At 36.4% G+C, this 16,956-nt stretch overlaps 1 protein-coding gene across 5 annotated transcripts in view; it reads right to left on the bottom strand.

The window, feature by feature from the left end:
* The window catches only part of gria3a (glutamate receptor, ionotropic, AMPA 3a), a 35,187-nt gene extending 23,480 nt beyond the window's left edge, over positions 1-11,707 (bottom strand). For 3 of the 5 annotated variants that reach the window (XM_059551053.1, XM_059551054.1, XM_059551055.1), the window contains exons 1-4: positions 11,385-11,707; positions 10,992-11,150; positions 3,966-4,205; positions 185-372 (exon numbers count right to left, since the gene is read on the bottom strand). In XM_059551053.1, the coding sequence (XP_059407036.1) occupies positions 185-372; positions 3,966-4,205; positions 10,992-11,150; positions 11,385-11,472 (675 nt within the window). In that variant the 5' untranslated portion in view covers positions 11,473-11,707. The remainder of the gene's footprint in view (positions 1-184; positions 373-3,965; positions 4,206-10,991; positions 11,151-11,384) is intronic. The other 2 variants (XM_059551052.1, XM_059551051.1) reach the window with 2 other exon arrangements.
* Positions 11,708-16,956: the final 5,249 nt, after the last annotated feature.

Here is a 16,956-nt window from a genome sequence, read left to right as displayed (position 1 = left end):
CTGTGCCCTACTTACACAAACACATGCACGCTCTCACACACACTATTTTTACCACCTTATTCGCTAACAACGGTTTAATTTTGGAAAGGTATTAATTAACACCACAAAAAATTCATGAACTACTGCCACTACAGACAGGTTACAGATCAAATTAAATGAAGTCTGAATATGTGTTTTTATGTACCTGTTCTAGAATACTATTAATACGTTCAACCTCACAGTCGATAAGGAAACGCTTTTCCTGCCGACGATCCATTTCTTCAATAATGCGCCGGTATTCCAGCGGATCCACTATGTTCCCCACCGATCGTGCTGTAACCTGCCAATTATTCATCACCGCAGATTCCATGATGGCCTGCAGGATGGAAAACCCTGAAACAGAGAATAATACATGGTGTAAAACACACCACAAAGAAGGGCTTGTGTAGATGTAGTACAATAGCAGAATTGGGCCAGAATGATAGAGCAAGTACTGCTTCATTTCTCTCTCTGGTTTGAGAACACAGAGGAACTGCTGAAGCAGTGCAAATCTGAAGGGATGAAAGGAGGGAAGGCAGAGAAAGAAGCATGGTGAATGTAATTACTGCAACTCTGCACTAATGATGCTAATGCAGTGGCAGAACACACATATTTATATATATATATATAACATACATTTGTGCATAAGTGTGCAGGTGTTTATTAGGCCTTCATTCATATATTTGAAATATGCTCCACTATAGATCAGATCCATTGCAGATGATATCTTTATACAACTATGCAGGTCTTCTGCAATACATCAGACCCACTGCAGCACATCTCAGACCCCTGCATAGGGACACCACCCCAGCCAATGAGGGTTTGTTAGCTCTGATATAAACTAGGTTTCCCTCAAAATTCAATTTACTTAAAAAAATTTTTTTTTTTTGAAGATTCAAAACAGAAAACAAATGACTTATGTTTATTAGAAACAAATATTATGATATAATTTATTTGCCCTTTCAAAAGGTTTTTGAACACCTTTTTTTTCTTTTTTCCTTACTTAGCCATAAGAATGAATATTTGTACCTTACAGGTACAAATTAAGTACATTTTAGTCCATTTCGAAAGGGTACTGCCCCAGTGACAGCTTTTGCACATTTCTTTCCTAAGAGTGCACCACAGGTGTACTGAACCCAGAATTCACATTCAAGGATTCAAAGCACATATTTAGTAACAGAAATGTTCACTAACACCCTTTATAACCTCCAGCTCAAGGCCATGAAGGACACAAATCAGCCCAGTTCCATTCTGTCTCGTTTTTAGCCCTGTGATCACATTCATTATAAGACAACATGCATGCACACACACACACACACACACACACACACACACACACTCAATCACTATTTTAATTAGCATACGTCCTGGAGTGCCAGGCCGGCAGGCTGTTTAGCCGTGACCAATTAATCAAGACTGACAGCTCACAGAGAGGTGAGAATTCAAATGACACACATACACTCAAGCACCTCAACTCTTAAAGTCGTACATGTTAGCATAAGTGAAAGGCCATGTGTCAGACCTGCAAAGGTCTATTAAAGATGGGTTAATTAAACATGAATTTCTCATTAGCAATTTAAGAGGGTCTTGTTAAAGCTGCAGTCTGAAAGTTTTGCCTCTTTGTCACCATCTCTGTTTAAAAACCTGCAACTGCAGCTGTTTGCAGAATTATCTTCCTTCCGTGGCTGTGCACGGCATGGCTCCAGCGCGGATAAATCTAATGTTTTGAGGTGAATGTGTGGCTGCAATCAGTCACTGCACCGGTGTGTTTACTGTACTTTGCAAACACAGATTCTAGCCTAGGTCTTGGAATATATGACTCAAATAAGAATTTCCACGGTATATTGTCATCTGAACAAGTAACAAGTCTGCCACATTTGTTCTGACCAACTGAGGAAAAAATCATTACAATAAATCAAGCTACCAATGGTGATTTAATCTAAAGATCGATTACCTCATATCACATCAAACTATGCAAATGATTATTATGGTCATATTTTATTCTCAAATTATTAAATGTTAACAACATCAGCATTGCGTGACTATGAATATAGTGTGTATTAGCATGTAGATGTCAATTTCTGTATAGACTAATCTCTAATTGTCATACCATTAAAATCTCGTATTAAGAAATTATTTTAACCCAACAAGCTAGTTATGCTCCATTCAAACTGGTTGTCTTTAAAATGGATATCTTGTGTAATCCCAGGCTATCTGTAATCAGAAGCACATTTGAAACTGGAATATAATTTAATTTCATTTATGTGTGTTTCATAAACACCTAATCCTTTCTGGATTACAATCCACCATCAAAATGATACATTTAGTTATTCTAGCTGCTGTGAGAAAAGGCTATAAATGATCTGCCACCTGCAGGATCCTCACATGTGACAGCCTATTAGCCGGGACAATTTCTTTATGATTACAGATGTGACGTAATGATGCATTGCCATGCTTGAATTTCCTGTGAAAACCTACCTGTACCACTCAAATTAGAAAAAATTATTAGTTGTGAATCGGACTAAAGTAAGGTGATAGTTTTGAACACTGGCTGGTTATGTACTTGCTCAAATATTGATTTCAGATCATTTTTAACCCAAAAAAGTTACGGACTGCAGCTTTAAACATTTCATGGATGAAATCTTTTACAACACCTTCCTTAAATGTCTCTTAACCTCTCTCACGGTTTATTTTTTTAAATTATGTATTTGACCTTTTACATTTTTTATTGAGTCTCTGCCAAACATTGCGGCACTCATCTCAACAGCACAAATCAATGTCTTAGAGCATTTATGTTAACCAGCAAGCCAAGGCTCATGCTGATTTTTTTAATCGTCACTGTTTAGCGTATTTAACAGATGCACAAGCCCTGTGGTGATGGAAAACCATTTAAAGTTTGGCACCACCAGCTCAACTCCCTGCTGACAGTAGTGGGTGTTTTCAAGGGTGGCAACAGATTGAGACTGTCTGTACTGTATCATGATTTAAGAATGATCCAAACAGCATCTAGAGCTTTAAAGGAAGAAAATCTGACCCTTTGTACCAAAGAATTCACATGATCAAATCTGAACCCCAGTATTTCAATATGGTCTCTGACTTTAGTTGCCCACCGCATTAAGAAGTGGTGGTCCAAACAAAGTTTCAATGAGTTTTATCTGTAAGCACACTGTTCTGCTCATCGGTATGATGTGTTTAATCCATTAAGGGAGATCCCTGGAGAAAAAATAACAATGTCTCTCATTATCTTAAACTGCCCCTGTAAGCACTCTCTCGAGAGTAAACAAGCTAGGAAAATGTGTGATTGTTGGCTGTATGCCCATCAGGTGATCTGAAACACAAACACAGAGAAAAACTGTCCTCCATTATACCATTAAGACCCCTTTACACTTATATTTAGCGTCATTCATTTATGATCGGATCAACAAAAATGCATATTAAGAGCAGCTGTAAACAGGGCCAGGGACATATTTTTTTAAGATTTATTTTTGCCTTTTTATTAGGATAGGACAGCATATAAGACAAACTGGGAGAAAGAGGAGAGTGGTGGGATTGGGAAAGGAAAATGAGCTGGGACTTGAACTCAGGATGCCCGAGACGCAAAGATGCACTGCCCAAGAGGCTACTGGTGCCAACAAGCATCCACTTTCGATCTCAAAATCCAATCAACAACAGAATCAAAATACTGAAGAAAAGATCTGTTGCTACTTCTGTTGCAGTGCTACTTTCAAAGGGATAGTTCACCCAAAAATGAACCTTGTCATCATTTATTCACACTCATGTTGTTACAAACTTATATAGCCTACTTTCTTTCTTCTACAGAACACAAAAGAAAATATTTTGAAGAATGTAGGTAACCAAACACTCTTTTTCAAAATTTCACTTTGGGCGAACTATCCCTTTAAGTGTTCAAATACTTACAGTGTATGTGTTTGTGTGTGTTTACTCACCTCTATCAGTATCATAAAGGTAGACAAATTTCTCCCATTTGTAATGGGTTAGCAAACTGAGCAGCACCCCTCGGAGGCTCGGCCTCATCTGCAGGACAAACTGCACATCTGTGTCCGTGGGAAACGATGGAGTGATGAAGGAGGTGTGCAGAGCGCCGCAGAACGACGTTAATGTGTTCATTGACCTCCTGTCGTAGAATCCAAATATTGCATATACACCTCTGGAGAACTGAGAACAGACTGCCAGACCAAGAGAGAGATGGGAGCAGAGTCAGTGTACATTTTAGGATAAACAATCATTAAGGCACACAAACACTCATAAGCATTTCATATTATGATGATCTCTACTGAGCGTGTGTACTTGTGTGTCTATCTGAGCCTTTAAAAACTATCTGAAGAGACAGTAACCTTTTTGCAGAAATGGAAAGGATATGACATCAGGTTTAATGTCACAGGCAGCCTGATCAAATCAAAATGAATCCAAATCAAATGTCTTGTTATTTATTTATTTTAAATACTCATTTTAATGCAGTTGTCATCTAAATTATTTAAAGATAAACTGCAAATGTTTCTAAATCTGGCAACCACGTAGCTAAGCTGACAGTAGACGGATTGAGTTCACTGACATCTCTACAGCAATATAGGAAAGAATGCGCAGAAAAGTCAGTGTTAAGCATTAATTCAGCTTTAGCGCTGTCTTATTATCTGAATATTTACAACCTTATGTTCTCCAGAGGGAGGACATTTGTACTGTTTGTCTGTTTCCTGAAGCAAATGATTTTTGCCTTACACAAACACCTGCTTCTTGAATAGTAAGAGAGCGAGGGAGAGAATAGGAGAGACTAACAGACTATGGCATGAATAGAGGTTAGTCAATTCTAGGAAAAGGAATGAAAGGGACAAATGTTCCTAAATGTGTCCAGAAGACATACAAACAAAAAAGCAAGAAAAAAGAAATAGGTGGCATGTGGACAAGAGGGAGAAAAAGGAGGAAAATCCAAGCAAATGTCACATTACTCAGAGAGCCCAGAGGTTAAAAAACATCACACACAGATGAACACGCATTCACGGTCAACACTGCAAAAGCATACATGCTTAAACTCTACACATAAAACCATATCCACCATAGATAACACGTCCTCAACATTCTAATTAGTGGTATATTAAAATGAGATTTTTATACGCAGATCTTTAATGCATTAAAATCATTGCCGTTACCTATGCTCCATCCAGCGCTTCACACTCCAGTCCAGTAAGTGGCGGAAGCCCTGTATGTCACACTGAAAAGCAATGCTGCCCGCCAAACTTTTATTTCTAAGATTGATTTTTTGAGTGATCCATTCAGAAATGTGTCTAAAGAAGAAAGAAGATCATACAGAGAATATCTACACTCAAATTGTATTTGTGTGGGTTTAAGTGTGTGAATTTGTGTTTTAGGTGGTCCTTTCCTGTTCTTTTTCTGTATCGATCGCACCTCAGTGGAAAGCAGCTCTCACCATGAGAACAAATGATCAGTGCAGTTCAGAGAGACACATTCAGCTCTTACTCAGTCTCTCATTCAGTCCTTACAGCTGAAGTTTTTGTTACAATGCTTTCTACTATCTCAGCTCAATACAGTCATCTATAAAGGAAGACATTTTTGTAGGTTGATTTTCCTGAAAAGTGTGAACACTCTGATCTGTGGTGCAATCAAAATATTGTTCAGCTTAGTTTGAGAAGCACAACACAGCAACACTGGCTTGACAATGATGTGTTTTTAGGGCAGGACTATCTGTTTGTCAGACACATAACAGACAGGGGAAGTGTCAATTTAAATATAATCAACATTTAAGACAATAAGGACTGACAGATGGCTGGGGTCAGTGTGAAAGATCATCATGTGCACTTGTTTTTATGCCTTGCCTGTTTAAAAATTGAATAAAGTTTAAAGCATTCAAGCACAAGAAGACTTGAATAACAACTCCATTCAGTGTGTTTTGTGCACAAAGTGCACACACATAGAGCCACACATAGACACATACAATGTGAGAGCCCCTTATTTTCTTTCTACTTCTTCTTGCGCTTGAATGGACAAATACATACAAAACATACAGACAAGGGAGAAAGAAAATCACTCACTTTTGTAGCTTTAACAATGACTAATCTATATTTAACTTATACAGTGGCGTAGCCAGGGGAGGGGCCATGGGGCCCCTCATGAAAATTGATTGGCCCCCCAGTGTGCCCCCAACCTTCTACTTGTCTGTCACTCACAAATTCAAATCATAATCTTTCAGTTTAGTAAATAACTCATGATTGCGTCGCGATGCTTCTCAGCGAGGACCAAGAATAGCGAGCTGCTGTTTTCCAACGAAAAAAAGCACACGGTAAGTTGATCTATTTTATATAGCTTATGTTTTTCGATTAGCGAGTTGTTGCAGTGCAAGAAGTGTTTGGTACTAATGTTAACGTCTTTCAGTGTTAGACAGACCAGGTTCGATGACGATGTTATCTCCTAGAGCAGACCAAGATGCTAATCATTATATTTACTATGCTCCTCTGATGCTGAATGTAAAAGGGGTTTACTGCATTACGATTTACTTATTTTTTGGCCGAACGCGCCGATATAGGCAACAACGCAATTTAAAGCAATGGTTTAAAAAAAGTATAATTGCAATTCTAATAAAGTCATTATTGAATCATGCAGTCGATTAGCAACTTTTTTCACTTAAGTGAGGTGACGAAACAAATCGTATGATGTTTATCTAACGCTCCACACTTGCGAGCACATTTGGGGCTGTTTGTCTTCAATAACATGTCTTCTTTCAGACTTGTGGTGAAAATAAAGTACACATATAGGTCTTTATTTTACTACACCTTTAGTCTATTTGCGTCTGTAAATTTCTCATAAATTCAGTTGGCGTTCTAAATCACCATGGTGCTCCGCGATTGCTGTCTGCACCCTGGAAAGCTCTCTCTCCCGTACAATGTTCTCGGATCCAAATATGGTCATTTCCTTTTCATCAGCAACCAATTGTGAAAGTACAATGGGGCATTTAACACTAAAAGTGAATCTCATTGGCTGATGCCATTTTCCTGACGTGCTCTGACATTTCCACAGTGTTTTTGACTGTTTTTCTGTTTAGTTGAAGGCCATAAATGCTGAGTTAAAAGTTTTGATGTGTTTAAGTTGGTTTGTATTGTTGATTGCTAAGGATTTGACAAGATATTGTGTCTGTAAATAGTTGTTTCCACTAAAAATAATAATTAGCTTTTACATTACAAATATTTAAATGCTGTTTTCTCAAAATGATTTTTTTTGTCATTCTTCAGTACAAACATCTTAGCCTATGTAGCAGCTATGTGCACCAAACCCTCCAGTAATACACTTATATTCTGTATTCTGAAGATATCTCCAGAGGGATTTGTTAATAAATCATTACTGGCCTGATTAATGAGACATTTTAATAAAAAAAAAAATATGCCGAAAATATATAAATATATAAATATGCTGAAATCCCTCTGAACATCTTTTTTCATCTTGTGTGTAATCAAAATGAAAAAAATAATTTAGCACCTGGCTTTATCATTTGTTCATCATATGTCCGCAAATATCATACATAAATATGTAATGCATGATTAAATAGCAAAATAAATAACTAATAATAAAAATAACACTGGACTAATTAAGCTATTCTAAACTGTTTCTATAGGATCCACATATTTTACATGTTAAACTACAGCTATCTTTTTGAACAAGTAGCTATCTAACAAAGTATGGATATATGATATTTTTAAATCAATATGCTCAAGATTAATTAGCCTTGACATAAGTAGATTTTGTTTATTCATCAATGCAAATTTACTGCAACTGCTGCTATGCAAATTGAATGGGATGTGGATAATAAACAAAAACAATTTATTATATTAAATTTATATTAGTTATATTAATTCATTAATTGTGTATTTATTTATATGAATTATTAATGTTATTCTGCATTTATATAAATAAGGCTATTATATATATTATATAAGGCTATTATAAATAAATTCTATTATTATTATTATTTGTGAGTTGTACACTGTTCATACATTGGATTTTTTATTTATTACAGTTTTTCTTTCACTTTTGTTTAAAATTTGTTTTGATTTAGAGCAGTGAATAACTGCTATTAAAATATAATAGGGTATCACTGTTTATTACTGATTTTAAAGGTTACTGAACTCTTGAAATGATTTGGATATACAGTTCAAATAACACAAGATTGGCCCCTCTGTATTAATCGTGGCCCCTCTTGTGCCCCCCAGTTGAAAAAATCCTAGAATCGCCCCTGAACTTATACAATGAAAATATGTGACGTTATTTTACATTTTATAATTCAGTTTCTGTACTTGAACAGCTACAAACCAACCTAAAGGGCTTTTTAATTTTTATCTTTGTTCTGTTTATTTATGTGCTATGGCTTGTATTTTGTTCATTTGATCTTATTTATTGACTATTCACTTGTCTTTAATAATGTTTGAACTTTATATTTGTTAATCAAGTAGCCTTTGCTGTGGTATTGAAATTAAGAAATTTTAAATTTGAGTGTGAAATTTTTTATGTCATATAAACTTATTTAATATTTTCAAATGTTGAAAAACTGATTAATGTACTGGTTGTTGATTCGATGGAGACAGACATGAATGTGGGCTTGCAGTCGATTGAAAGAAATGGGCGGTTTTTTTTTGTTATATTTATTTTGAGAAGTATTAGGGTGGAGAGAGGGGAGCAAATAAGCTAAGGACCTCAAGGGAGGATTCAAACTCGAGTCACAGTGAGCACAATTGTGCTGTAGGTTGACACACTAACCACGAGGCTATCGGCACCAACATGGGCAGAGTTTCTTACAGGACAAACTTAGTTCTACTGGAAGATTAAGCTAAGACATGTTAATTACAATAAAAAAAATGGTAAAAATGAAATGGAAGGCTTGTTTAATAAACCAATAACATGCATTTAGAATTGTCAATTTCACGCCAATTAGTTATTTTTGCAACTCCAATTGGTGATGCTAGTGGCGTAGAAATTACACAGAGACACGGTAATGATTACGTGTCTCCCTCTCGCTCTGTTTTTCTCTCCTTCATTTGTTCTTCTAACTGAGCCAGCAGGTTACATCTGCTTACTGCCTTTCTGCCCTTCTTTTCATCTGTCTTTCGAACGCTCCAGGGAGCAATAAAGAAAAAAAGGATAAAAGGATGGAAAACCATAGAGAGGGAGCAAGAGCAAAAGAGTGAGTGAAAAATAACCTGTTTACAGACCCCCTGACCCCTACAGTTTTCTCTCCACGATGCAGATTGCCTCAATTAAACAGCAGGGTCAATGCATATGTAAGCTGTCAAAACCTTTTTCTCAGGAGCCGTTTAATGCACAACTCACTCTCACAGTGCTGTGAGCGACTATTACTAAATCAGCTCACCTGACTAATACAAGCACTGCATGCAAATGCGTGTGCTCTGATTCAAAGACATCCCAAGAGAGAAAAATAAGTGTCTATCTCTATTTATGAACATTCCTCACATCACCGTTAAAGCACTTTGTCCTTCCTGTCATGTTATTTCGGAATATGTACTTTGAGCTTTGAGAGCATCTCCGCAGAGTTTATTCATGAAACTTTAAAATCACCTTCAGAGGCTGAGAGGTTATGAGCATACCTCTCTACTCGCAAACTATTTTTATTTATATTTTTAAAAGCCCAGCTGTTTTTGGCTGATGGACCAACCAGATGCCTGAAGCAATGGGTGTGAATGTGTTAATGCAGCGAAGAAAGATCAATGACTGCAGCAATAACATCATGAAAAGCCAGGAATCCAAAAAGCTCACAAACACTGTCTCTCACACAGACACGCTCAGATGAGCAGCCAGGCCAGTCAGAGACACAAAATGGTAATGACAGCAGCTGTAAACAGGCATTTTATAATGATGGTAAAGCTCTCTCACTCTCTTGCACACACACACACACACACACACACACACACAAACACACACAAAGTGCGGGGCACTAACTCTTTGCACTGGTTTGGGCATGTGTGCAAATGTCAGCCTGCACTCATCATCATCTCTCTCTCAGTCTATGTCTCCATTATGAAGACCTGAGGCTTATGCCACAGAAAAGTTTTTCATGTTTTCTTCTCTCCATTTCTCTTTTTCACCAACTTCTCAAAGTATTTATCTGCTCTCTTTTCAGTTTTTTTTCTTGTTTTGTGACTTTGCAACTAAATCATTGGTTCTTTTTGTCACCTCCAACCCAATTATAGGTTTAATACAAATAAACTGTACATGGTTGCACTTTATTTTATGAATTCACCTGAGAGTCTCTTCAGATGAGAGAAACAGAGCAGGTTTTTTTTGTTCACCACAACTAACATAACACTAAATGCAATGAACTTTAAAACTTTCAATAATAGGTAAAAAAGAGGATTCAGAGTGACATACCAGAAACAGAACAGAAGTCTTATTTAATATGTTATGGGCAGAGAAATGACAGAAAACAAGAAACGTGACGTGACTGAATTCTGCACATGCTTGTTATGAGAACTACTTCCACGGAATAGAATTTTCTTAACACCTACATTGTGAACATGATCAAGGTCCTGTGACTGATTGCTTGAATAGCTTTCGGTTTGTTTTAAAAATTTGAATCTGAGGGTTTTCTCCTGCCTCCTCACAATATGTCCCTACCAAGTTAAAAACCAAATCTACATCCTTGGTGAGAATAAGGAGCTTTTATTCTATTCTTCTTGTATAATATTATAGATAGACAGATACATTGACAGACAGACAGACAGACAGACAGACAGATAGATAGATAGATAGATAGATAGATAGATAGATAGATAGATAGATAGATAGATAGATAGATAGATATGGGTTAATATGGGGGGGGGGGTGTCCCAAATTTACGTAAAATTATATTGTTATTATAACGCTCTATGAACGGTTAAAGGAGAACAGGTGCGGCGCGTCCCGCGGAATTGTATGTGAAAAAAGGAGTAAAGACTCACACGCGTGCGTGACTGAAAAACTATTGGATGACTCCAGATTGTCCACGTTATAATTCAGATGAAAGGGCTTCTCGGTGATGTTCTGATTGGTGTTGTATAGTTGAACGGCGAAGCGGAATGCGCTGTGCTCCTGGACCGTGGAGCGCATGAAGAGACCACCTGCATGCGAGATCAGATCAGTTAAGAGCATTTACTTGACTTTAGACTTGTTCGAGTGAGAGATAGTAGTAGGAGTAGTAGCAGTAGTAACATTCACTTCATTTACACATTTTGGTGCAAACTTCTCGTATGAGTGTCTGTGGGTGATGCTGCAGCAGGTAGAAGATGATTTCGGCGCGTTTCCAAAGAAAAAGATGTTTAATCTTTTGATTAAGAAATTATCAACTCACTCACCGATATTGATCTGGTTTGGAAAGCCTGCTTGGGTTTGCAGCACCAGCCACGGCAGAAACAGGACGCTGGCGTGCGCTCGCCGCCGCATTTTGTCGCCGACCTCTACAAAAATCTTCAGCTCAAGAGTAACATCCAGACCGACGACAAATTCCGCCAGATGCGCACCGACTCCCTCACGCGATGCCGGAGAGGCGCATTCGGGCTACAGGACGAGCAAACAAGCGAGAGAGCTTCTCAATGCAGGACAGCGCTGCGGATCGTCCAATCGGACCGCTGATCAAACTTGATGTGACGTGAAATTACAACAGCGCCACTGCGGACCCGCGTGCGCAGTCCGCATACAGCTCACAAACAGCGGCAGGCAGGCGACCCTGGGAACAGTCCACTTCAAAGACTTCGTTCAAACCCCTTATATTCCGCGCAAATCCTGTGTGCATTCAGTGGCAAATCTACACAAAAATATTTAAGTTCACACAACAGCCCACAGGTGCGGACCTTTACTATCCCACACCCGCGCGTTAGTCACAAGTAGCCTATATGTGGAAAAAAGCGAGAGATTTTGATACACGAGGTCGGAATTTCTAACAGAAGATTAATATTTGATGTCGAATAGAGGTGATCTATGCAGGCTGCAAACTTGAGGTCTTTAGCAAACAAACACAATACACTGCGTGTGTGAACAATTGTGCTTTCCCTCAAAATCCATCTGGAGATGCTTGCTGTTTGAAAAATCTTCGTGATTTAATTAATATCATCTGTATATTATTTTCATGTAGCCTAAGCGTTTATCTATTTTTTCCGTGCATATCACTATACAAGTGATTTTTTCTTTCCTTTTTTAATCCTCTGATCTTTTTGATCGCTGCTGTTGGCTGTGTGTGTGAAGACTGTCTCTGGAGTGCTTCAGATAACACAAGCTGTCTTTTTGTTCTCCTAAGAACTGACTGACTGGTATAATGAAAACGTGTTTATCTATAATAATGTTTTCATGCATTTAGGCTGTTTACGCCATTATAGGATCTTCTTGAAAGAGAAAAGCTCTCTGCAGGTGCCTGTAATTGTGATATGCCTCCACATTTTCAGCCTTGGCATCACCCAAAACTGAAAGCTCACAGCTCTGAGCTGGATACGGCTGACTAACAGCGACCCAGATTTCCTCAGCTCCTTATTTTCTATGTGTGTGTGTCTGACCATACAAGCCATGCCTGTGTATGATGTTTCAGATTTATCAGACCGACTCTCTTGTTGAATGCAGACACACATACACACTCTCACTCACTCACATTCAAAACACACACACACACGTATAAATGAACCATATGCCTGCTAATGTGAGTTGACCACATTGTCGTTTGGCTAAATTCTGACTTGCAGCTCGATGTGCAGATGGATGGATAAGCCATGTGCACATAAAAACTAATTCCATTATGTTTGAATTCAACTCTCTATAAAAATAGTTTAAGTCATACATAATGGCTCTAAACAGAAAGAATTGCTCATCTTAATCATCTTTTTTATTATTATTATTATGTCACAACGACTCATCTTGCACCTGTTGCTTAGGTGTCACTAATGAAATGCATTTAACATTGAAACGGATGCATTTGAATTCAGATTAGCATGCAACCCACCAACAATGCATCCTTGCTATGGAAAGGGTGAAGATGTCTACATCTGGCTTTTCACAGATGGAACGCAGCTGATCTGATGTCTTTTGAGTCCTCTGTACTCCCACGACAGCGGAAAGCACAAGAGTTAAAAAACATGACATAAACAATGGGGGTGCCCTCACAAGCTGTGCACAATACTGCACATGCAATACAAACATCTATGAGACCTTAAAACTAAAAACATGTTACTTAATAGAAAGTAATAAAATATTATTTTGACTGATTTACTGTTGACTGAAAATATTTAGCACTGCTGTATTATCACTACACCTAACTTGTAGCACAACAGGTACAATGTCACTGGGAATGTTCCAGGATCCAAATACAACAAAATAAATACTGAATGTTCATTTTGAAACATAATTGCTTTAAACTAGAATTATATATATATATATATATATATATATATATATATATATATATATATATATATATATATATATATATATATATATATTTCTCATAGGGATTTAATAATTTTTTACTTTTCAGTCTGAGTTTAAACATTTTTAGGCTCATTTTATCTGTAAAAGAAAAACAAGCCTTATAATTCAGCACACATTAATAGAAGGCGTTTTCCACTTTCAGCCTTCATGGACAATTATATATAACTTATATATAATTAAATACAAAAACAATAGTAGTTATTAAGATTAATGTGGTTTGGAATTCGTAAAATGTACTTGAAAAAAAAAAAGTCATCAAAATATCACATGCCTAATAATTATTCATGTGGTGTGTGTAATATATATATATATATATATATATATATATATATATATATATATATATATATATATATATAATAAAATAAGTTAAAATATATATAAACTTATTTTATTTCAGCTTGCTAACATTTCTCATTTAGTTTAACTTTATATACTAAGAAACTTAAACAAAAACTGAAATAAAAATTAAAAACTGCACAATCAAAATTAAAAAGAAGTTTGACAAATTGAAATGAAACTGGAAAATATAACAATTAAATCTAAAATATTAATAAATACAGTATTAGTATCTCAGTTATAATAAATAACACTGCTGCAAGCTCAAGAAACTTACCAATTCATGCATAGGCACAATACAAACACACACTCCACATACATCAAAAGCCCTATGGAATTATCTGTCCTATATTTGAGCAAGTGGAAAGTTTTTTAATTCTGCAATGATTGAGAGCTGTGAACTAATTGAATTGCACTGCAGGTTACATTCGAATAACTATGTGTTTACTCTCTCTCATTCTATAATCATCTTATTCTAGTGATGTACCTGTTTTTTTTTTCATTTAAAAATGTGCTAAAAATATACATTTTCAGAATGACACTTAGGTCTGAGAGTAAGGTTTATGGTAGCAGAAGCTGTTGTTTTATGCCATTTTTTTTAAGTCTAGTTGGACATTGTTTTATTTATTTATGCAGGTGTGTTTGAAAATGTATCAGTTAATTAAATAAATTAATGTATTTGTTTGAGGTTTTAAAAAATAAAATAAAAACAGGAACGTGTGTGTGTGTGTGTGTGTGTGTGTGTATTCAGTGCTCAGAACAGCTGTCACTGTGATCTCACCATAATGAATGGGCAGGAAGTGATGCAGTATTAAATGTGGCCAGTGGCATCAGCTGGTGGGCAGTCATACAATGAGACACAAGAGCAGAGTTTTGCAGCAATCACTATTTTACACAGAAGAAAGAAATGGACAAACAAGTGACAATGAAGGAGTAGAGAAGTGTAGATTAGGAATTTCATGCATGGAAGTGAATAAAATGCTGAAAGACCCACATCTCTGAAAAATAAATAAAGCAATCACATCATCAAATTTTAGCATTTATTTGATTGTGACCATCATGTCTGGTAGAACAGCAGCTCATGTTTTCTGATTCTATCAGCTAACTATGCCTTATAGAGAATGAGCCATTTAACATTAGCGAAGAACGAGATGACAGTAAAAGAACTAAGACAGCCATGCAGCTTTAAAGACAACTGATCTGAATGAAAGTGAATGATGCTAAGCCAGTGATTTCACAAGTGTACTGACTACAGTTATATCATCAATCTGAGATTTAGCCACAGCGCCAAATTTTAGAGACTTTTTATAATACTGTATTAAGAAAGTCTATGTCAGTTTATATCAATCACTCTGAACTGTAAATCTGCATAAAAACAGCCAATTTAGTATTTCTCCATACACTTTCTCTTGCTCTCACTCCATATAAATAGTGGATATAAATAGTCATACTATAAATCATGTTGTTGATCTAAATATCAGCTGATATTCAAGTACAAAAGAATGATGGGAATGTAGTGTTGCATAAATGTGTAAAGAAACATCTGTAAAATGATTCAAATCTGCATGTTTTATTGAATTAGGTTTTTTAAAAAGCATCCAGATTTATTTTTGAATGTCCTAAAAGTCTTAGAGACCACGGATCTGACAGCTGATCTGTAAAGTAATGTAATGTCTATAATGGCTAGCAAGTCAAGATGACTAACTGACATAATCAGTAATCGGAGCATTGTGGGGGCATGACTGCTGACCGGAAAATTCAGACCTCACAATCTCTCATGAGCTCTGCTTCAAGCCTGCAAATTTTCTTTTTTAGGGTTGGGATGATGCCAAACGCTAGCAAAAACAGCGGCAAGTCTAAACTCCATTTGTTAGAATATATATGCTTTACATAAACAGATATTTTTAACAGGTCTGAAGGGATGCTGACTGGTCAGAAATGGGAAGAGAATTGCTGAAGCAATGAAAGGTATTTTATACAATGCAATGACCATGAGCCACCTGGAGTGAATACACACACACACCACCAGGATCAAGCTGTAAATTATCTGAGTGTTGGTTTTATGTGTGCGTGTCTTCATACCCCTCACTCACACTGGACATTCCGTAATAGGAACCCATGCTTGACTAAGCACACAAACGCACTTAAACCCACACATCCAGCAACACAGCCTCAGCAGCCATCACTCTTTTTTCTCATTTCTTCTCCTTCATCATTTATTCTCCCCATTTTTTCCAGGCAGAGATTCTTCAGTGCCGACCCACTGAAGCATAGAGACTCGCCCTGAGCACACACACAAACACACACGAGTACTAACACATTCCTGACTTGTCTCTGCAGTCTCTCTCTATCGCTCACACACACACACCATCCTAAAGAACAAATCAGATTCACTGCAGAAGAATCTTTGAATTCTCAAACAGGACCACAGCAGAGAAAAAAAAATATATTTTAATTTTTATGTATTGCGTTTTTCCCCCCAATACGATTAATGTATATATATATATATATATAATACTGTATACCAAAAGTTATTGTAAAAAAAAAACTTTGCTAAACCACCCTTGTGAAAAAGAAGCATACTTTAGCATATTTAAAAAAAAAAAAAATTGGAAATATTCTTGCAAACAACATGCTTAAGTTGAACATAGTGCTCGTTAACTGTGACCATTTGCAATGAAGAAATTCCAATTTGTTGCATTTGAAAATATACTAAATTTAAATGTAATGTTTAATAATTCTAGAGTTATAATGATAATCAAAAACTTAACGTGCTATAGTATGTTAGTCAACACATCAAAATAAACATCTTTAAAGCATCATAATAACAACGATTTAAAATGTACTTCACAGTAACACATTTAATTTGACATTATTATAAAGTGCATTTTTTAAGTGTACTTCAGTGTATTAGGAAACAGTGAAAGAGTACGGTCTTAAAATATACTTAAATGGCCTTTTATTTCATTACTATTTTATAAGTGCATGTTGTTACAAATATACTTTTGGGATTTGAAGTACATTACAAATGCACAATCAATACTACTAAACACATTGCTTTTACACAGTGCTAGGCTTAGAATCCCATTCATTCAGATTGAATCACTGATTCGAATC

The sequence above is a fragment of the Carassius carassius genome, chromosome 5 (genome assembly GCF_963082965.1).
Source record: "Carassius carassius chromosome 5, fCarCar2.1, whole genome shotgun sequence".
NCBI classification, from domain to species: Eukaryota; Metazoa; Chordata; class Actinopteri; order Cypriniformes; family Cyprinidae; genus Carassius; species Carassius carassius.
This window is presented reverse-complemented; position numbering and strand designations above follow the sequence as displayed.